General features: G+C 44.3%; 1 protein-coding gene across 1 annotated transcript in view; it reads left to right on the top strand.

Moving 5' to 3' along the window:
• Nucleotides 1-5,536: 5,536 nt before the first annotated feature.
• The window catches only part of CNN3 (calponin 3), a 193,047-nt gene continuing 175,444 nt past the window's right edge, over nucleotides 5,537-23,139 (top strand). The window contains exon 1 of the mRNA XM_085601493.1: nucleotides 5,537-5,863. Within this exon, the coding sequence (XP_085457619.1) occupies nucleotides 5,807-5,863 (57 nt within the window). The 5' untranslated portion in view covers nucleotides 5,537-5,806. The remainder of the gene's footprint in view (nucleotides 5,864-23,139) is intronic.

Below are 23,139 nucleotides of genomic sequence, written 5' to 3'. Positions count from 1 at the left end.
AGGTAGGCGACAGGCAGCAGCAGTGCGAGGGGAGCGACCGTCTGTGTGGGGCACAGGGGTCACCTGGCCATGTTTTCGGCTGCCTACCACAACAGACTTCGATATCCGATAGGTACATTTGAGAAAGGGATGGATTTTAGCCACGGTACTTTGATAAAGGGTATAGTGGCCATGGCTAAAATTCTAGGGAAGAGTAAGATTCCTTTGGATGAAAAGAAAGCCTACGAAGGTTGGAATGTAACTCATTACATTTCCAGTCTTAATAACAAGACAAAACAAGAGAAGTCTTCCCCAGCATGGACTGTACCCCACCAAGGCAACTTTTGCCTCCGAATCAATAGCAAGGAGAATGACACTCAACAAAACTGTTCCCAGATATATGTATTCACGTCTCAAAATAACCCTCCATTGATCCCATCACAAGGAACCTATTTTGTCTGCTATGACAAAGCATATACATGGCTCCCCTCTGACTTTTCGGGAACATGTTACATAGCATTCTTGCTTCCCCCAATGTATACTGCACCCTCACACCATCACAGACACAGATATGGTAGAGGCGTATTTGATGCCAAAGACACAGCTGGCCAGGAGGGAGGAGATTTCTTCAAAGGATTCATTCCCTTCTGGGGACCAATGATTAACAGTGGAAACATTAGGCGATTAGTTTGCGTGCTTGAGACAACCATCGATGTTACTGCAGGTGCCTTAAGTAACATCACTGCAGAACTCCGAGCGGACCGTCTCATGACGTTACAAAACAGAATTGCGCTAGATGTGATCCTAGCAGACCGAGGAGGAGTCTGTAAATTAATTGGATCAAGCTGCTGTATATACATTCCTGATGACGCCCCGACTGTATATCAGGCCATCTCAAAATTACATACCATCTCCGCATCGATCCATCAGGATGAAGGAGATTGGTCCCTCATGGGATGGTTATGGGGATTGTTATCTACCTGGGGATGGAAGATACTAACATTCCTTGGAGCAATTCTGGCCATCATATTCTCTTGTTGCTTGTGCATACACTGTGGTCCTGCTATCTGTGGTCTGTTTGCTACCTTATGTGTATCAAAGCCTGTAACCCAACAAACAGAGAATAGTAAGATGATGGTCCAGCAACAGTTAAACGACCTTATGGCAATTGATATCGACTCCGACTCAGACTAACATGAGCCCAGTCATTGTGTTATTGCCTGAGTAATGACAAAAGGAGGGTCTGAGGTTCTGAAATTTGTCGTTTCTCGATCGCACCCAGACTCCATCTTGTGTTTTCCGCCATCTTAGGTTGCCCTCACTCAGGCAGCTGGTAAACGAGATGTTTTTGTCATTTCTGCCCTTGCGTGTCAGGTAGCCTTTCGTCCCGTGTTTATTAACTAGTGTCAGGGCCTGGCCGAATACACTAATTCATGTCTGAGCTGGATAACCCCCGCCCGAACTATCTGTTAGCTCACACCATTCTTTCCTCTCGCTTATCTTATCTACTGCCCTTCGCTACACATCTCATGCATTCTCTGGCCTCACGACTGTCCTTTTAGAACATACAACGATGTTTTCTCTCCTTGTAAACTGTATCATGTGGATTCTCTTTGCAATTTGCTTAAAGGGGCCAACAACAAACATCACCTGGAACCCGAGTCAGTTTTTAGCTTAAACCATTGTTGGTGACATTTGTCGATGTCTCAAATTCTATATGTTTTTGGTTATCATTGTATCCATTGTATTTCACTGTATAAAAGCATGTGCGCCACAGAGGTCAAGGAGCAGTCTCTTGTGAACCCATCCCTGTGTGACTTCACGGACAACTGTCCTAGCTGCAGCTAATAAAACTCGATCTTTTACGCCAGACGGAGTGTCCAGTGTCTCTGTATTGCAAGGCAGGAGAACTAGAGGATTTCAGGCGTACTCTGCGCCGCTTGGCCCTTAATGGTCAGGTTCCTTACCACGCCCCCCACCATCTCCAGTTAATGGAGAATGAAAAGCACAATAAGAAGCGTCTAACATAACAAAACTGGTGTGCACTAATCCCAAAACCTTGTAGTGCCACTCTGTAACCTGCCAGGCAAATGCTCCGAGCAGGAGCCTTGGATACATTTCTCCCTCATTCTTTGAAAAATAGACTTTTTTACTAACAAACTGTGATTTTCGATACATATGTATGTATATTTTATTTCTGTAGTGTGACCCTAGCCAAAAAGGCTGCAGAGAACTGCATAATGCCCAAGCCCAGAATGTATGTCTGAAAACTTGTGCTAAATTTATGATGGGTATATTTGCTAACATTTCATGCAACACAGTGCATCAAGTGAAGTTCTGCGCTGTGTTGCCTGAAATGGGAAGAACACAACAGCACTGTATTTTCACATATATGTTGCAGTTCTGCTGTCTCCTGTACTGTACTGTACTGTACTGGGGCAATTGTGGCTGCTTAGTGCCAAAACTTGTCAAGTATGTTTTTTGTACAGGATGAGAAACTTAACTTTTGTGACTATTTCCCATGTGTGCTGCAGAGTGCAGCACACATACAAATAGGAAGTACCCAGAAGAAATAAAGGTATTTCTTCTTGTTACACCTACCTCAGATAGGCACACCACTTTGGCACAAACCCTTGTTTTCTAGTCTTTGTAAATATGGGTTTACATCAAGATACACAACCCATGTAACGCCTACCTGACCATTCTCTTACTTTGCAGTCAAAAACAGAATAGTAAAGTGGACTAGTTGACAGTGTTGATATGGTGGTAAAGATCATGTGAAAACAAAGGCTGTAAGCTGTCAGTTTTTTGTAACACACAACAACTTTTAAATGCCTGTAAGTGAACTGTGCAAATGTTTCAAAACATATCAGCAGTTAGGAAACCACAAATGGACCATTTGTTTGTAATTCAGAAGTGTGCTGGAAACAGAGTTTTAATAGAATCAAAAAACAAATCAAGACACTTCCCTCCCTCACAGAAGACACCACCACCACTAGAGCAACATGGCAGACTGGATGAAACCAAACTGCCTAAAACTGAACATAGACCAGATGGGAGTGCTCATCTTTGGTGGAACCCCTCCCCCGTGGGACAACTCCTGATGGCCCTAAGACCGGCTCCTATCCCCACCTCCCACGCCAGGAACCCGAGCATCATATTGGACAGCAAGCTCTCCATGAAGAGCCAGGTGGACACAGTAGCCTCCTCCAGCTTCCACATCATCCGAATGCTCCGTAAGATCTTCAAGTAGATCCCACCCAGCACCAGGAGAACAGTAACACAGGCCCTCATCACCAGCGGATTGGACTACGGAAACTCACTCTACACCGGAATCACAGCCCAACTACTGAAGCGACTCCAGACAATCCAAAACACTGCAGCCAGACTTGTACTATCACCCACGAAGTCCTGCATAATCCCCACCTCAGAACCCTCCATTGGTTCCCAATCAAGAAGAGATGCCATTTCACAATACTCACCCATGCATTCAAGTCCTCCACAACATTGGATCTACCTGCATCAGCCATCGACTGACCTTCCTCCAGCCCTCCAGACATCTCCGCTCAGCCAACCTAGCCCTCCCACACTTCCCAAGCATCCGTCGGGCATGGGGAGGGGCCAACCTTTCTCTTACCTCGCAGCCAAGTCCTGGAATAAACTGCCCCTCCACCTCCGTACATCCACCACCTTCACTGACTTCAGGATAGAGCTCAAGGCCTGGCAGTTCGACTTACTGACCTAACGGCTCATAATTAGCGCCTGGATACTTTTTGGGGTGATAAGCCGCGCTTTAGAAATTTGGAATGATTGATTAACTTTATCTTTTGATGTTCAAATGATACATATTTGCTGAAACCGCATTCCCACACATCGTTTGTGAGCTATATAGTTTTATCAGTAAAGCTGCATGTTGGTATTTTGCTGCGATTCCAATGGAAAATGTTCTTTATGTAAGAGACAGTGCCTCCTTCTGACCTACAATAATGCCTCAACAACGTATACAGTTTCTAGTCTGTAGCACACTTCTGTGCATCAATGAGAACCTGCAGTTTGGGGCTCACAGGAATGAAACAGCCCAAGCAGTGTACTATTTCCAATCTACAGGTAAAATAAGGAGGGCTGTTATATGGCTAGCTAGGGCATTATACGGTAATGTCAACTCCTATCTAACCGTTCTGGCCCACAATAATACCATAACACTCAGCAGTCTGCAGCAAATTAAAGCTAACACAGGCTGGTTAATAACTCCCTTTCCCTGCTTCATGCTCTTACCCTCACACACGATCTGTCCGCCATGGGTCTTATCCATCACTCAGTACTGTACCACCCCTAATCTAGTCCTCGCCTGCTGAACAGACATGGAATACCTGATGCGATCTGACACATAAAGCTGACCACTCGGAGGACTGCACTCTAGTCCAGCACTACAGGTCCCAATTAGCCAGTGGTTAATTTGTAAAAAAACTAAACAAGAGGGTCCTCGTCGGGAGGTCAAGCAGCTTGCATTGCCCATTGCCCCTGCCAGCGCGGCTAATGACTGTACCAGCACAACTACTAACCATCTCACTCCTATAGTTTTGACAGTACAGGCTATTCCAGTCCACTAAAGGCTACAGGAATGGCTCTGGCAGCAGCTATTTGTCATTTTTAATGCATGTTAAATTATTAAATAACTTGTGCGCATTTCATAAGTAACAAATAGCGCCCCCATGTGGCCGACTGTCATAGGAGCCGTTGTTGAATATTAGGTGCTGGTGCTCAGTACCAGAAACCACCAGCACAAATTAAGCACCGCAATTAGCTACATTCTATGGGTGCTGCTTTACATCTCACAATGGCACTCAGATATGAGATGCTAGTAACAAAGTCCGTCTAAGCAGATCTTCCCAGTCACTTCTCTCGCCAAACATGCCTGCGCAGGACCATGCACTGTAAACAAAAAATCAGTTTGGACAACACAGTGCAGTAAACATAAAAATAGATTATGATCGTATGAAATACTACAAAAGGACCTGCACAGTTGCTCAAAGCTGCGCACACAGCGAAAAACCATAAAGTGCATGATTGTCTCAACCTAATATAAACTTATTTTGACTTGTACTTATGTTGGTTATCTATTTACTTACTTATATACTATTGCGCGACCTCCTCTAATGTGTTGGTAAAATGTACCTTTCGTCTCCAATTTTTGTCCTGAATTTTTGACTTGTCCTACATTTTTACCTTTAGTCCAGAATTTTTACACTCACAGTCCTGAATGTGCACCCATGCAGTTGGCCACACTAGCCTAGGGGCACTGTTTACAGTCCTGGACGTTTGTGAAGTTGTAAAGCATTCTGGGAGATGTAGTTGTGTTTTGCCCCCATTGAACTAATGAGGCTAACACGTGAAACCGATGTAATGTGGGTGGAATGTTCAGAACTGGGGCCAGTAGCCTAATGATCAGATACGAGGCGGTCACCCTGCCGGTGGTAAACGATGCAGGAGGAAAAGGAGGAGTGAGGTGCGGGAAGAGGCAGTTAAAGACGCACGGGGAGGCGGTTGGGCCACACAAGGAGGAGGGGTTGTGGAAAAGGAGGTGTTTCTCAGGCAGGAGCACGTCTCTCAGTGGCCGCCAGGAGGCCCGGGCTGGCAACCTCGTGTGCTCATTGAGGAGGATAAATCCCATCCTGCAGCCGGAGGCGGGGAGAGGAGGCGGAGGCAAGAGCCAGAGCATCGCAGCTGCAGCCCCGGGAGTCCAGGCAGGAGGAGGAGGCACCGCAGCCCGTTATCGCCCCCAGACCTAACGGAGCGCCGCGCCCAGCTCCACAGCACAGGCACAAGCATGAGCAACTTCAACAAGGGGCCCACCTACGGCCTGTCCGCCGAGGTCAAGAATAAGGTACGGGGGCCGAGCAAGGACAAAGAATTCGAGGAACCCGGGACAGAGTCCGGGCGAGAGACTATCTGGGGATGGGGGGATCTAGAACACGGCAAAGGGGAGATCCATCAGGGGAGACTCTATGGGCTGGGATGTTAGTGAGGGGGGAGGGGAACAGTGTGGGGGAAGAGTGTTTTTAGAAATGGGGGGATGGGGGGGGGGGGGGGTGTCGAGGTGCAAGGGATATGGTGAGATTCCGGTAGCGTGAAACGGGATCCACTCTGTGCCATTTAATGCACTAAGTGGTACAGTCCATGAGTATTGATAAAGACTTGGGGGGGGGGGGGGGAAATTCCTGAGGTTCTTAGGGAATGGGTGACTGGATGTTTGTGGGTGGGGGGGTGAGCATCGCTGATAACTTGAAAGTAACCCATGGAAACGGTGTATTTTATACTGCACGGATTTATTTCAGTGGAGACGCTGGGGCTGTCTCGGGGTGTCCTAGGAACCCCTCTTCCCGTGCTTGGCTTTCTCCCCCACCCCTCCTCTTCTTCCTCCTCCTCTTTCGGCTCTTCCTTTGTGCCTGGCCCGGGGGTGGGAGTGACCCAGCAGTCTCTGGCCCAGGGCAGCGGCATCCTCCTGCTGAGAGGCTTCCCTATCTGATACAAACACACGTTTCTTTCGACCCTTCCAGCTTTCTCACTTTTTTAATGTTTTTTTTTATAAAAGCCAGTACTGTTACGTTATTGTTGATAAAATATACCCAGTTGTTGTTAATTTTTCCTTTCTCTGTACATTTTCACTACTGATTATAATTACGTTTTTCTTCATTTTTGCATAGCACTTTACATTGCAAACTAGCATTTTTCAGCCCCCCCCCCACCTTTCTTTTTTCTGATTTGGTCACACTTACTTACGGGTTTCTTTTATTTATTTTATTGGAGCCCAATAAATTACCCCAAAATTGACATTTTATAGGGAGTTGGTATTGAGACGCCATCCTCATGTAGGAAAAACTCGGTGTTGCTGGAACTGACGCATTGTTAGTTTTCGGAAGGGGTAATTGATGTGTCTGGGATTTCACCAGTCACCCCCACACAGTTCTGGTTGAGATAACGCGATGGCGTTGTGTGATTCACCACAGTCAGCCACCGAGGGAGAACTTTCTCTGAAAATGACCAAACTGCCAATGTCAGCAGTTTTAAGGTCTTTAGTGATCTTAGTAACTAACTGGGCTGCACTTTCTTCCATGGGTGCCCAAGTATTGATTTACAGTAGATGGTGTGGGCCGGTCAACTAGTTAACAGGGATACATATGGAGATTTGTGTGTGTTTTTATTTTTTTACTAGCTGTATATTGGCGAGGGCAAAACCTTTCGTTGGTTTTAAAGCGATTCACACAATTTTGATATAACTAGTAAGGAATATAATAAGCTTACCCATGATGTGTATAACCCGTCCCTTTGTATCACCCATTGTGTCAGCCTCGTTAAATCTAGCCATTGTCAGTTCGCTCTTAAGTATAGTGTTAAAACACGGGCACGCCCTATTTTTGGGGTTGGGGGGGGGAGTCCAAGACCATTTGCATATTTTCGTCTTCTCCGCAGCCTACGGGGTTCATGCGCCGCCTGCAGAGGTCTCTTTGTAAACTGTAGGCAGGTGTTTAGAATTCCAGAGGTTGAGTGACTCAGCAGTTATGCTGCATAGCGTAAGCTTTGCCCTTGGGTGTTGTGACGCATCAAGAATATTCAAACCTTTACCCTTGATAATACCTATGGGATACAACATTCTTGCTCCACCGTCTCCTCTTTTTCTTGCTTGATAAAAGTGGCGCGAATTAATTTCTTGACAATAATACGTTTTTTACCGCTCGCCGTAACCTGCAAAATGTTGATCGAAGCGCTAGCGCACCGTAACAGCAAAATCTTGCCCGAAGCGCTACTTAAAGCGTGTTGTTTGCAGTGTTTATTATATAGTGAATATGCATGGCTGCACGGGAAGGATTGTTTACATCCATAAGAAGGTGAGGCGATGATGGGCATGGAACAGTGTGTATGCAGTTATGTAAGAGCCAAGCTCTCTGCTCCCCATTTTCTCTGGCCAAAGGTGAAGTGACTATTTCTATAAGGCATTGGTTGCTTAATGAAAGCCCCGGATTGGAGCACTGTCGCTCTTGAATTGCTATACCCTGTGTTTACCAGTTACAAATGTGGTCTATTTTATCCAGTTAACATGCACTACGTTTTGAACTATATATCTGGTTACCTAGAATCTCCCGAGCATAAGTACCACGAGGGACGTTTCATTATAGAGAACATAAAATTGAGTAGGCAAACCATTTGTTTTCAGGGTAAAACTGGGGTTCAGTCTTTTTATTTATTTATTTTGATTTACTATTTTCTTACACTTTCTCCAAAACAATCAACCAGGTATACAAACTCACTATAATATGCAATTGCTAAAATTCAGTCGTTTAATCAACAAAGAAGATTGTATTTACTTTCGCTTCCCTGGTTCTTCAGGTTGCGGGGGTGTACTGGGAAGCTGATGTTTCAGTTGATGCGGGACCCGAAGAGATTAAAGTGGGGAAGGGACGTGAATGTGTAAAATTAATAAATAAATCTTCCTTGCGTCCTTCCTCTTGCTTGACTCGTGTGTTAGTTACACTTTTTGATCGGTATTATGCGCAGCTCTTAGTGCAAGTCCGGTAGATTTTGTTAGAACCAAGCTTCACATCACTTATTTCCTTGAGGAATGTTGCTATCCGACCATGCTAGTCTGGTGACTCGAACGTTGCTAGTGCACGGTGTCGTGTGTGTGTGTGTGTGTTTAAAAACATAAATAAATAAAATTATATCTGCGTAACAGAAAAGTGCACGTTTTATTTAATGAGCCTGGAAAACTGTGCAGCTGTGCCCTTTCAAGAGAAGCTCCCGCTTCTAGAGGAGGAGTCTGGGCCTGGCGGTGCTGCTGCTGGGCTGGAACAATGTCCCTTGGCTGCGGTCCCCCCCTCGGCCCCTTCCATTCACCCTCCTGTCCCCCTCGCAGTGCTCGCCTTCCCCGCCCAGTGTCTTCACATTCCTGCCCCATTAACGCCCAGAGAGAAGTGAAGATGTCCCGAGCCCCCTCCCTCGGCCTTTAATTAGTGGCCCCCTTTGAGGCGGGGCAGTGCTGCTGTTGCAGGCCGCGCATTCCCGGCCCATTACCTCACGGGCTCCGGGCCCAGCCAGTGGCCGGCAGCACAGAATGCTCATTGTCTGCTCCCCGAGGGGCTCCGGCCAGCAGAAAGGCACAAAGGAGCCGGGGCTGTCCTGCTTGCACCCCACCCCTGCCCTCGGTACGCGGCTCATGGGAACTCGAGCACTTCATGTGCGCCATAGAATGCCCCCTTCACCGAGTTCGCCCTGCGTGGCAGAGTCGTGTGTGACGCGCAACCCCCCCCCCCCCCCCCCCACCTCCCAAAGAAAAATAACACAGGCCTAGCTATTGACAGTTGCCCCTTGCATGGTATGTAGGCCCTGAATGCCCGACTGCTTGTAAACCTGGTAGCCTGACATATTTGGCCGTGGCGTATGCCATACTAGTTTGTGCGCAGAGGCCCAGACCTGGCCTTGACCGTGTGATGCCCACGATCTGTCACGTGACCAAGGGAGGCGCACCAAGCATATCTTTATAATGCACAGATGTCTACGTCCCTGACCGAGTGTAGAACTTAAAACAGAGGTGGCAGTGTACTGATATATGAATTCTTAGAGGGACAAGAGCCCTTTGTGTCAATAAGGTTGTGTTCTGCTGATGCACCCTCCTGTGTAGAGTTCAGTTGTTGATTGTACCCCAGAATCTTGAGTTGCCCTTCTGTCTGTATGTCAAGTGCATGTGTAGTATGCATGTTGTAGTAAGCTGCATCTGTCTGATCTTTGAAAACAATGGGATCGGTTTTGGATGCCCTTGGTTTAGCTTAACACAAGATGGAGTGCGAGGACAACTTTTCCTGACAGTGGGGGTATATTTCCTGTGGCTGTAGAATCAGAGTGCAGTGAGAAGAATGGAAATGAGGCTGCCTCTAGAAATTCCACAAAGACTGTTATCAAGGGTTGTAGGACGGAACAATGGCGGTAAAAACATGGTATGCGTTTTTGAATACATTTTCCCCCTGCATTATTTTAGCACACATATGCTTCTACCTCGCATGCCATTACCACGCATTATTAGTCTGAACTAAGGTAAGTATTAGTGAGGTGCGTGTTTATATAGTTTAATCTCTTTGGGGGGACCCCCCCATACTTACCTGAAATATTTTTTGGGGAACAAACTTTATTGTTTTTTTGGTTTTTCTTGTGCTTCCGGCGGCTTACAGTAATCGTGAAATATTTGCATCTACACATTAACAGAAGTCTGTGTCGTATAAAGGCCCGTTACACACATGAATACAACATCAACCCGTACTTACCTGAAATACGTGGTAAAGGCATTGCGTTGTATAGACTTTCCCACCATCAATGGGCTGGTAACCAGTTTTTCCTGAGTTCTGCCATTTGCTAGGTGGTAGGCATGGTGGATGGGACTGTAGCTTTCATTGCTCAAACGGAGGAAGTTTCTAGACCATGTCCCACGTTTGCCTGTCCCTGATATCTGCTGTAGAAAGACTGACTGCCAGGTGCATATGACTTCTCGCATTTCACTGTGTTCATATTTTGGGGGCTTCTATTTGGAGATGGCCCAGTTGCTAGTTACTGTGACAAGCACCAGTTTACACAAACGCAGTGTGTCGAGAGCAACCAGAGAGGTACGCTTGTAAGGAGAACCAACCTAAACTGGTTATGAATTTGAGTCAGTGGAAATTCTGCAACCCACCTCACAGTGTAAAGTTCTTCATGACCGGGTAAGGAAGAGCTCTGAAGAGCACTCGAAGAACAGTATGACCCTGGCTGGTTTGTGCTCGACAGCAAGACGAGCGGTTAGGAGGCATTGTCTGGAGCAGAGTCTGCCTTGTGTTTTGAAGATTGCCTGCCTCCTGGGAGAGGGAAAGTGTGCCTGTTCATGCAAGAGAGATTATCAAGGGAGATAATGTCATGTTCTCAGCGTGTGGAGCACCCAGAGAAAGCGTATGGTTGGAGAGAGCTGTATCGTGAGTGGGTCCCTGGTCTCTGCATAGTTCCGACTTAAAACTGCCCAAATAAAGTGAGCTTGTCGGGGACATCATCAGAACCCACATCAGCATTCTATCCTACGCCAAGACACCCAACTTGTCCTCTTGCTCTCACCCCATCACGACAAAGACCAATTTCCACAACTGTAAACAACATCTCTGCCTGGATGAAGAACTGCCTGAAGCTCGACATGGACAAAACGGAAGTACGGACCTTTGGCAGACACACCTCCCTCTGAATTGACTCCTGGTGGCCATCGGAACTCGGACCCACCCCCACTCTGAAAACCCACGCCCGCAACCTCTGCATCATACTGGACAGCAAACTCTCCATGAAACGTCCGGTTAATGCTGTCTCCTCAGCCTGCTTCCACACGTTCTGCAGCTTTTTGAAGTGGCTACCCATCAACACCAGAAAAACAGTGGCACAGGCCCTCAGCACCAGCCGACTGGACTACAGCAACACTGTCGCCACCACTGAACTCTTGAAGGCTCCAGAACACAGCAGCCAGATTGATCCTCAATCTGCCCAAGAGAACCCACACCACCCAACACCTGAAAGACCTCCGCTGGCTCCCCATCCAGTAAAGGTGGAGATTCAAACTTCTTACCCATGCCTACAAAGCCCTCTACGATCAAAGACCTGCTTGCATGAACCACAGTCTGAACTGCCACATACTACCCAGGGACCTCACCTTGCCCTTGCACAGGTGCTGCGCATCCACCACAACGGTGGACACTCCTTCTCCCACCTCGTCACCAAGTCCAAGAACACCCTCCACCTCCGCACCTCACCATCGCTGACAGACTTCAGGAAGGGACTAAAGACCTGGCATGTCAACTAATACCCGCAGCACAGCACCTACAAACCGTTATGGCTCAGAAGCTGTACTATAGAAGTACTGTTTGATTGATGTCAGCCACTGCATACCATTAACTGGTGCTGATACTAGAAGATCAAGAAGACACCTCAACGCTGTGGTCCTCATCGACCTGGAAGATATGCAGTTGTACCAGACCAGGCATGCTGCCTCCACCCATCAATGTTGGCACAGAAGAGGGGCTACTGTGAACGTGGAAGGTGCGTTTGGATAAACTGGTGCACAAGCTTTGAAGAGCTTCACCACGGCCAGAACAATAAACCTAAAACTCTCCAACAAAGTCGAGAGTGGCGACATGAGACCTTCTTCCCAATGTAAACCAAGGGTAAGAACAAATGACTGAGTTGCACTCTAAGCACCATGGGGGTAACAGTGGTTATCTGCACCAGTTCTTACCAGATACAGGGGACCATAGTTGGGGTAATTTTGGTGGGGAAAGGATACTGGAGCAAGAGAATGTATTACCTTCTGTAGAATTCAATAGGGAATACAACCCTCAATTTGCCCACCGTAAATCAAATTTTTTAGTTCTGTGGTGTGAGTAATGTACTTGCATTTTCTAAAAGACTGACACTGCAGTAGACATGAAATATTTTGTCTGTTTGTCGACTGAGTTCTGAGCTTCTGCCCCCTCACAATACCTCCATGAAAAGCCTTTGCTCGCCCTTAGTACCTTGAAAGTTCAGCTAGGAATGGGTAAACTTGGTCCATTTGCTGAGTAATAGAACAAGCATTTGCAATGCAATGGGTCTCGCATTTGCGAGAGTTCAAGTTATTGGCATTGTAAATGACCATGCCTTTTTATTTCTCTATTTTGCTAATTAACACATAAATAAAAGGCATTGTTTTTTTTTTATTTTTTATTTTTTTTTATTTTTTACAATTGCAATAGCTCAAACTCTTGTAAATACGAGACCTATTTTCTTGCAAAGAAGCTGCTGCCATTGTCCTGGGCTGCTTGGAAAGTGAAAGCGCGCATGGCACACTGAATGTTGCAGGAAATCATGTCGTGCCTGCGGTAGGAGAAACTCATTTGAGAACCAGCTTTAGATTGGGCTGTGCAGTGTGAGGCATGAGCGTGCACCAGGATCAGTGCGCGAAAGCCAGCCATGTGGGAAACCAACATTAGAATCTGCTGTGAAGTGTGAGACACAAGTGTGCACCAGGATCTGTGTATGAAAACCAGCATCAAAATATGTGCAGTTCCGTGCTCGACACCAGCGTTCACTAGGATAAGTGCATGCAAAATACCCCTGTGGAAAATCAGCATAAGAGTGTACTGTGCAGCATGAGTCACGAGCCTTCACCATAATCTGTGCATGAAAACCAGACATGTGGAAAAGCAGCATTTGAGTGTGTGAAATAAGCGTGCACCAGGATTTATGTAGGAAAACCTGCCCTGCCATGTGGAAAACCTGCATTAGAGTGTGCTGTGCAGCGCGCAACATGATTGTGCACCAGAATTCCTGTACGAAAACCTGCCACATAGGAAACCAGCACCAGAATGTGTGCAGTGAGCCACCAGGGTCCGTGTACAAACAAAAGCAGTAAGGGAACTAGTGGCAGATTGTGTGCTGCGCAGCCCGAGACATGAGCATGCACCAGTATCTGCGTACGAAAACCAGCCATGTGAGAAACTAACATCAGGATGTGCGCCATCAGCATGCAGCAGGAGCTATTTATTACCAGCATTTGCAATTCAATCGGTGTTGCATGTGCGGGAGTTTAAGTTATTGGCATTGTAAATAACAATGCCTTTTATCTGTTTTGCTAATTAACACATAAATAAAAAGGCATGGTCATTTACAATGCCAATAGCTCACACTCTTGTAAATATTCAAAGAAGCGTCCGCCTTTGTCCCAGGCTGCTCAGAAAATGAAAGCACGCACGGCGCGCTGAATGTTGCCGGAAAGCATGTCGTGCCTGCAGTAGGAGAAACTCATTAAAGAAAATAGTGCTTATAGATTAAATAAGACACATAATGTGTAACAACCGAATTAAAAGGGACAGTCCTCATGGGAGGGTACAAATGAAGACAAGGCGGTACTAAGGAAAGGACTAACAAGCCTATTAACATATCAGAAGCCAGCATTTCTGATGGACAATGACACAAGCCAATGACAAATGTGGGCAGGTCTTCTATTCCATACTCCAAACAGTATGGAGCAGCGAATGCGCTGCCCATACTCGACCTAAAAACAGTTGTGAATTACCTTGACCACCATGGTTGCGGCCTAGTACCTCCAGTCTAACATGTAACACGGTCAGACAGCAATTATTCTTATCTGAAGGATTTCTCACTGATGCATGGCTGCCTTCTTGGTGACCCACCAAGCCTATCTGACAAGATTGTGTAATTTTTATTCATAAATTGTTGTTTGAAGCAGTGCAATTGTGTGCTCTTCGGAATGCACCTTGTTGATGAGTTTGTTGTGGATGCATTCCTGTAACTGGGGTCCTGGAGGGGTTGATCCATTCCAGACTTTCAGGCTAACTACAGACTAGGTAAATGAGCCCAATGTATGTTCATTATATGTCATTGTCTCATGTTGCTATCCTGAAATTTTAAAATGGATCCATCCCTCTTGGACCTACTTTGGGCATTAATGAACTATATCACATTTATATGAATATGAAATTCTCTATTCTGTAGCTGGGCTTCATGCCTAGTCGCCCACACAAAAAGGACTTGATCTTCCATCACTATGCAGGTGGTTGTAAACGCATTTGAATAGTTCTTTAGCTAGCACTCCTCTACTGTCCTGTTATCCTTGTGCTCAATGTTGTGGATACTCTGTGTGTCTCCTGAGTTGGGTCTTCTGGTCCAAAACTCCATGCACCACGCGCAAAATACAGCCTGATGAGTGTTTCCCGGTGCACAACTATGTGGCTGCGAGCTTGACCATTCTGATATCCATGTTTACATGCTTACTCGGGGTTGTACTTCAAGCACATGGGGTCACTGAGTAAATCAATATTCTTTAGTTCATGATCAGTGTCCTTTATCAATTGATATTACATCAACCTTATTGCTCCTCAATTGAACTATTTCAATTCGATCAATAAAATTGGCCCCTTGCTAATTTCCAATGTATTTCGGGCCTAGGGACCCTTCAGGGGAGGAGGTCTTGGGTTTATATGGCTTTAAATGTATTATTTGGTGATTCCTTCTCCATCTACAACAAGCATGTGACTGGAGCAAGTCATAGGTCTTGCTTGCATTTAAATGTTTGTCTCATTTCCTGCTACTAGTTCACAGGTGCATGACTTTTACTGTCTGTCAGGGCTCCAGCCATGACTGGCATCTACACACCAGACCTCACCAACAGTTTGCTTTTGCTTCTGTGCCACCCTGCATGGCTGACTATCCACTCGTGCACAAGGCCTTATTGACATTTTAATATTGCTGTAAAATTCTGGTTAGAAAGTATTTCTTGACCTTGGATGCCTTTTCTTGCGTGTCCAGGGATTCATTTGCCGTGCACTATGGTTCTGTGCGTAGATGGTAAATAAAGTTGCCACAAAGGCATGCACGTAAGTGCCATGTAGATTGGCCAAAGAATTTGTGCATCATGGTGTTTTCTCTTTCCTAGTTCGTGCATGACTTGTAAGTAGGCCAGTAAGGCAATCGCCATGGGGATGCAGCTTACTCAAAGTGGGAGAGTTGACTACTAAATCTAGAGTCCTCTCTAGGCCAAGTATTGTGATGCTGGTGCATATTTCGTTTCCTTTTATCTTACTCTTTCATCTGCAAATACAGACTCCTTTTTCATCTAGCTTCAAACATATTCCCTCCATGCACTTCCCTCAAATCAACCTCTGCATGAACTATTGTTGTCTTATCTTCATTTTTACTACGGGTTGCTCCTGGGTAAACTCCATGAATCCACATTCAGTAATGGCGGTGAACTGTATGATACAGACCTCTTGTATTTACCATTCGTAGCCTTGTCAATTCTCACCATCATTGCAACTTTCAAACCTTTGGTATGGAGCTAGTCTGTGACCTTCCCCACCCCACCCAACATCTACTTTCCAAACTAAACCATGCACTCAAATAGCCCCAATAAACCAGGAGTACATTCTGTTGAGAGAAAAGAAACCCTAACCCATGTTGTGTTAACTGCGCACAATTGAAATAGGCATAGTCTACGAACATAAGTTGCGCTATGGCGTAGTCTTTGGCATCTGTACCATCTAAAACAATCACAGTCCTGTATATGAATCGACAGTAAAAGTGGTGCCCCACTCACCTCCTGCAAGGGGCGTGAGCACATTGCAAAAAGTAGACTGTTACGTTGTTGGGAATCTGGGCCTAAGTGTTGGGCTTGCACAGTGCTTCAAAAGCAAGCAAAAAAGAGTACATTGTACACAGGGAGAACCCACATTTCAATATGGATGTCAGAACGTTGCATTTTTGGCTTACTGCTCCAACAGCGTGTGCACACTGCTGTGAGCACTGTGGCAGTAGGCTGCAAGAAGTCCTTCTCGGACCGGTACATATCATGGGGTAAGTACTTCCTATTAGAACTTTAATTCTAAACGCTCTCCTAACCCTCAAATATCCTCCTTTTAGTTCCTCAGCAAAGTCCTTTTCCTCCAGTAACCTTTCTCTTGTTTCAGGTACTTTACATCATATTTGTGAACCTCCGTGTTTGTCGAATCCTTGCCTTCCTAGTGCTTTAGGCACCTGGGCAGTCTGTCTGCATTTGTGGGTTAACCTGTAGTTGGGGCACCGCAATGGGTGTAAAGTGATCTATGGACCGTGATATGAAGTGTAGGTAAAGGCATTTGTAAGTTTGAGGGTTCCCTGCAGTGGTGCTTCAGGGCATGCTGACCATTATGATAGAGGGCTCAGGGGGTACACCATAATTGCTGGCATCTGTTGTACCAATAGGTCACCAATTCAGATCTTTGAGTTTTCCAACTCATCCATTTTCCTTTTTTTTTTCTTTTTTTTTTTTCTTCTTTTTTTCCCCCCTTTCGGTGTCTATATAAATTGAGAACCATTGATCTGGGCAAAACTGATTTTCATTAGGCAGGTCTGTCTAGAGGGGCAGAGTGGGTGAAAATGATGTCCTGGAATGCGTCCTGTGTTATTGACAGTGGCTGAGTTTTTATTTCGAGCATTTGTTCCCTCGCCTTGCAGTTTATTAAATGGGGGCGAGGCATATGCTAAATCTTTACTTCAGAAGTTGTCATCAAGTGGGCATACATATGCAACGGAGTAGAATGTTAGTAGAAATACCACGTTTCAGTATGGACTATGCAGCTGCTCAATGGCATAGCAAGAGTACATTGAGCCTTAAAACTAGCAAGGACAAAGTTTTAAATTTATCCCCGCCCCACCCCCTTAAATTGCACTGTAATAAAGCTAAAAATGTTATGCTATGGGTCTCTTATACCCTTATGGCCCTGCACCTACTGCAATAATGATTTGCTACACCTCTGCTTGGGGACATTATTTTGTGAAACTTTATTTTCTCCGTATGTGATCGGAAAGAGGACCACTTTTCTTGCACAATTGAGTCCAACGCTTGGATTATGGCCACATTATTATATTTTGAGCATCTAGTGTCTTTAGATCCTTCACTGCTACGCGTGAGTTTCAAGTGTTCATATTTGAGCAGCATCGGGAAGATATTTTGTGAGTTACTGACGCTCGAGCACTAAAACCACTGGTCTGATTTGCTTGTAATAGTAAATCCTAACTCTCCCGCCTCCCAGGATTGGCAATGAATCCCCTAATGATGCTGCTGTGCATTGTATGTCTTACAGGAATTTGTTTCTAGTGATGCACTAATTGTTGCTTTAAATAGAAGTCTCTGTGGGATAGTGACTTGGTCAGGCGATTGATACATGTTTTTGTTGTTGTTGGCAAAACAAGATAATATTGTGATTTGGAATTAAAGCTGCTGAAGAAATCTCATATATCTCGCACAGTGAAGTTCTTGATCGACTTTCAAATTCTGACTTGACACACAAATCGGAGGAGTGTATGCAAGTGGGTCAATGGCGATATGATACTTAGCATGCAGCACGCGGTTCACTTAGTGTGCAACACATCAATACCAGGTTCCATGCACACCCCTTGTAAGTAAAACAAAGTGTGTTACAAAAATAGATAAAGCGCATGAGCTTAACAAAAGTCTGTGTTCCTCTTATCAAAACAAGTGTGAAAGAAAAAATGTGGGCAAAGTATTTGTCACACCCAAAAAAAACCTTTTGAAAAAACTGTTCAAGAGCGGCGATGGTTACCAACTGAATCAGTTAGGTCTTCTGTCTACTGCCGAAGGACTCATCGTCTCACAAACTACAAAAGTCTTCATACATTAGCCACTGAAATTTCTTGTCTTTTTTTCTGTAACTTCCTCTCTCTCTCTTCCCTCACCAGCATCCCACCACTTTCCATTGCAACATGCTACCTGCAGCCACTCACCCTGGAACTACGCAGCCCCTTTTTCTTTGGTCATTTGCCTTAAATCTTCTTCGCTGTCCCCGAATGTGTACCCACACTGTTACTCTTGTAACTTATTTTCATGATTGTCTTGCTCGAGACGTATTTTGTTTAAATCTTTGTTTACTCGCTGCCTTCTAATGTAGGTTTTTAAATAACATTTTTTGTTGACTTTCATGTTCATCTTCTACCCCCAATTTTTGGAGCAGTTCTTTGTGTGACTTCTCTTCTGCTCGCCATGCATGGTTTGCCTGATAGATACATTGTGACTGTTGGCTGAGTGGATTTGTATCCACTTCTGTATTTTTCTTGCCACTCTGGTTATCCTTGTACATAGTAGCAATCCATGTGTTTGTAACCGTGGGAATAATCGTTGATGAATGATTAATGTTGTAAATGGAGACATGGTTTTCTATTGCCATTTTCCTTCGTGCCACCTTTTTGTGTACATTTTTGGCGGCTAGTTGGCACATGTTCTTGCGAAAGCCGTAAGTATTCTATCGACATACGTATTGTGCACCTCTTCACTGCATTACAGGGTCATTGTGGCTTAGAACCAGTACTTAATTTGAGCCAGTATTTGCTGGTTGGGTCCACTTGGTCTTAATTTTGGGGATCGGTGCACTTTGGAAACTTCTAGAGCACGCTAGGGGTGAAAAACTCATAAAGGGGAAAGACTGAGGAAGGAAAAGGGGGGAAAAAACGTAATACAGGGAGAAAAAGCGGGAACCTGCAGGAGTGAGATAAAGGGGCAGGGTGTGTCTGTCCATTAGAAGCATGAGGTGGATTCAAGACCACACAGCCATGGTATTTGGTGCACCAACATGTAATCGTGTTGGCGGCGTGCTTCTAAGCAGAGCTTTGGGCACCGTCACTCATTCCTTTAGAAATTAAGCTGTGCTTAGAACACTATATTTGACATCTGAAAAGTTTCCTGGATGCCCAGTTTATATTCAGTAAAATAGTATTGTATACCGTTCCCATTAGGGAGAGTTTAAAAGAACCTCTTAACGCAATGAGCGAATTGATGAAGAGGGGCGACCTAGACCATGAACTAATTGCAACTACAATGGACAATGATCAGTTATTTAAAAAAATAAATCTTAAGTGGTTAATCATATAAAGAAGTGGATCTGACCTTTTTAAAAAATATAAGGGAATTAAAATGACAAGAACATTCCACAGGCACTTTAAATGATGCTATTAAGGTATATTTATGTATTCAGTATAATGTTCTAATAGTTGGGGGGGGGAAGTTGGGGAAAAGTGGGCGTTGTTGGGGGGGAACATTATAATGAAATTTAAATTGGATTAATTCTTGAGAAAGTGTTGTGGTTGGTTAGTTCCAGGCCAGGTTTAGAGTTAGAATGAGGATATGCCTGTGCGGTTGCATAACTGCATGGGATTGTGGTACAATTGAACACCAGTGAGCAATCTATTGAAGTGACAAAATGACTTGTCTTTTAAACTAGTTGTCAATTGTATGGACTATATTACACTTCAAACTTTCAAGATTCTCACTTTGATTTGAACTAATAGTGGCTTTTTTCAATGTAGCTTTCATTCTGTTAAATTAGGCATGCATTTCTTCCAGAAATCAACACTACGAACTGCATACCACACATGCGAGTCCTTAGATGTCAAATATATATTGTACATCTAAATTAATTTAGACCCCCAATATCCACTTTGCTGCAGACCCCCCCCCCCCCCCCCCATATACACAAACAAGCAGTATTACATAAGAAAAAAACATACCTTAAGGGCAACCAAGACACTCGCATTACTGGAGATCAGTAATGGAACACAGTGAAAAAAACATGGCATCTAATGCTTGGAATAGAGGGTTTGCTTTTTAATTTTTATAATAGATGATCTATGTTTGGATCGCTGGAGTAATTGGGCTTTACGGAGTAACACTATCCTTGATTGGGCATTGCACATCAGGTTTTCAGAGGACGGACCATTCCTCTGGATTAAGGGAGAGTAATTGGTGGGTGGGGAAGTAGTAGAAAATGGAGAATAGAATACGACTTAAACATTAGTGAATTTGTGGGTCTACAGACTGTTTAGTGGAGGTTTTCATGGAGGCTGCTTGTCTTGGCCAGATGCTCTTGCGTTTTTATAAATGTTAGTAATGGGGTCAACCCCCCACTACTAATTACAAAAAATAATAATCACAAACACAATTTCTTGGCTACCCTAAAGTTAGCCACACTGTAAGAGTGATCTGTCACATGAGCTAGCAGAGGTCAACCTCTTTATTTTTAAATGTGGCAGTACATACACTCCAAAAACAAAACATTTGCAACCATGATTTTTTTTTTTTTTATAATTGTGATGCAAGATCAGCCATATGCTCTTTTCAGCCTTTGTTCATGGTACTAGATACACTTATAGTTTATTTACCTCTCTAATAGCCTTACTATTCAGTAAATGATTTCTTGCAAGAACAATCTAAAAAGTACTTCTTTCCCCAAAAGGAAGCTTTGTGGTGATATTGTATTAAAAAAGGGAAAGTTAAACTCGGAAAATACCAATGGAAGATTGATTTCCACACAACAAGGAAAGGGCCAGTTTCTTGGATGTTTACAGATTTCTTCAACTATCAATGTAACCAATAAAACCGTAGAAACCTGTAGTAAAGTGGACCACCTTCTAAAAGTCGAGCAATAACAAATGTTTGTGCTAATTTTAATTTGAGTGTTTATGGCTGCCTCTATTATTAGTTTGTTATTAATTGGTGGCTGTAAATTTGATTTCTATTTGTGTGCGCGCCTAGGGTCAAAACATATTTAAATTACCAGCAAACCATATGTTCTGGATAGAGTAGTGCTTCCCACTAGTGGGAGACATGGTCTTTGCTATCAGGTCAACCTCTTACCTGCCAGCTGCTGAGGAGGGCATTTTGTTAAAATTAGCTTTCCACCTTAGTGGCAGCCGAACATCAGGAAGAGTAATTAAGAAATAATAATTTCTGTCTAAATGAAAAGGCTGTGGGAGCACTTAACCTCTGAGATTTGCATCCCAACAGCTCCTCAGGTTGAGACTGTACCTAGCATCTGAGAATTGTACCAGGTCCTATGAAGCGTGAGATGAATGCAGGGTTCTGAGCAGGATCCCTTGATTGGTTGAATGGAGGGGTGAACCGGTTGATATGAATGCACTCTGCTTTTTCTATTTTTGTATCCTAAGCCTGTGTTGGTTCACGTGGTTTAAGTACACTATGCAAAATCTAATTATCCAGATAATTTATAGGATGAAAATGTAATTGGGCTATATTTCCCCCCCGGCCCACCGCTCTTACCTGCACGGGCCGCTGCTGACATGTTTCCCGGTCTTCCTCAAGGTTTATTATCCCAGAAATTGATTGCAGCTCGTATATCTCTCATCCTTTGATTGCTGAAGGCACATACTGCTGGCAGCAGACATCCAGAGAGAGCTGTTAGTAGATCGTTTAGTATTTGACAAATTCAGTGATGCGGATGGCCCTGATCAATCCATACAATCTCACATTGTAGTTGCCTCCCTGGTCCAAATGTACATAGTGCTCGCCACAAGCAACCAATTTGGGCCATAACAGAATGTGGCTTCACAAGAAGAGCTACCATAATCTCACTAAAATATTCATATTTGTTGCATACCATTGAATATTCAATTCTCATAATTCACTCATCCAATTTTTACTAAACTCTAGCTACCAAGCGGGGATTTTCACAACCACTAGGCTTTCCTGATCTCTAATTAGAAAAACAAGCATTTGCAATGCAACATGACTCGCATTTACGGAAGTTTTTGCTATTGGCATTGTAAATGGCAATGGTTTTTATCTATGTTTTGATCAGAACAAATTGGACTACTAGGTAGGAGTCAAAAAGCAGGGTCTTAAGCAGGGTTCCGAAGGGCTGCACCGCAAACTCGGAGGGAGTGCATTCCAAAGTCTGGGAGCCAGATATGAGAGAGAACTCCCACCTCTTCTTGTTTTGTAAATGCAAGGGACTTGGAGCAGTTTCAGCTTGTTCGATCTTAAGGATCTTGTTTGCGAACAGGGCTTCTAATGCCAATGTCTAAAGTAGGCTGACCCCTTGCCCCATGCTGTAGTGGGAGGAAGAAAAATGCGAGTGACAGTGAACCAATGGCTGAAGAGGACTGCCTGAAGGCACTTGTATATCTATTTTACTGAAATCCTAAGGCCGTGGCTAACTCCAGACTGCAAATATACATCAAGAGGGTTTGTCAGGCCGCTGCAGCTTAACTCACTTAAGACTCACGACTCATTATGACCTCAGAGTTCTGATTATACTGAAACATTCCATGCCTCAATAAAAAATATCTCTAAATCATATACACTTTCAGCGTATTATTCTCGGCGCTGAGTAAGGAGAGCATACTGGTACCCCTTGCTAAGTGCTTTATTGCAGACCCCCCCCCCCCCTAACAAACGCGTTTCACCTTGCCGCAACGTAAATGTTAGGTTTCTGTGCAATACAAACGACAATTTCATATTGCCTCACGAGCTCTATGTAAACAGTAAAGACGGACTTCAATACATTCTCAATTGGTACGGCCATCTTGTAACATGTTTCATAAAGTGCAAATCATTGAAAAGTCGTTTGTTGAAGTGCTGTGTGCAATTAAAATAAAAACAACCAACATCGAATTGTGAATTAAAGGGAGAGAAAATATAAATTTTGTTATAAAATTCATTAGGCGGAACATGCTATTGCAATATCATGCATGTTTTCATTAACATTGCACTTATAACATTTGACCAGTTGATTTTGGCACCTTACAATAGATTATTAATCA

Source organism: Triturus cristatus, chromosome 4_2 (assembly GCF_964204655.1).
Source record: "Triturus cristatus chromosome 4_2, aTriCri1.1, whole genome shotgun sequence".
Classification (NCBI taxonomy): domain Eukaryota; kingdom Metazoa; phylum Chordata; class Amphibia; order Caudata; family Salamandridae; genus Triturus; species Triturus cristatus.
This window is presented reverse-complemented; position numbering and strand designations above follow the sequence as displayed.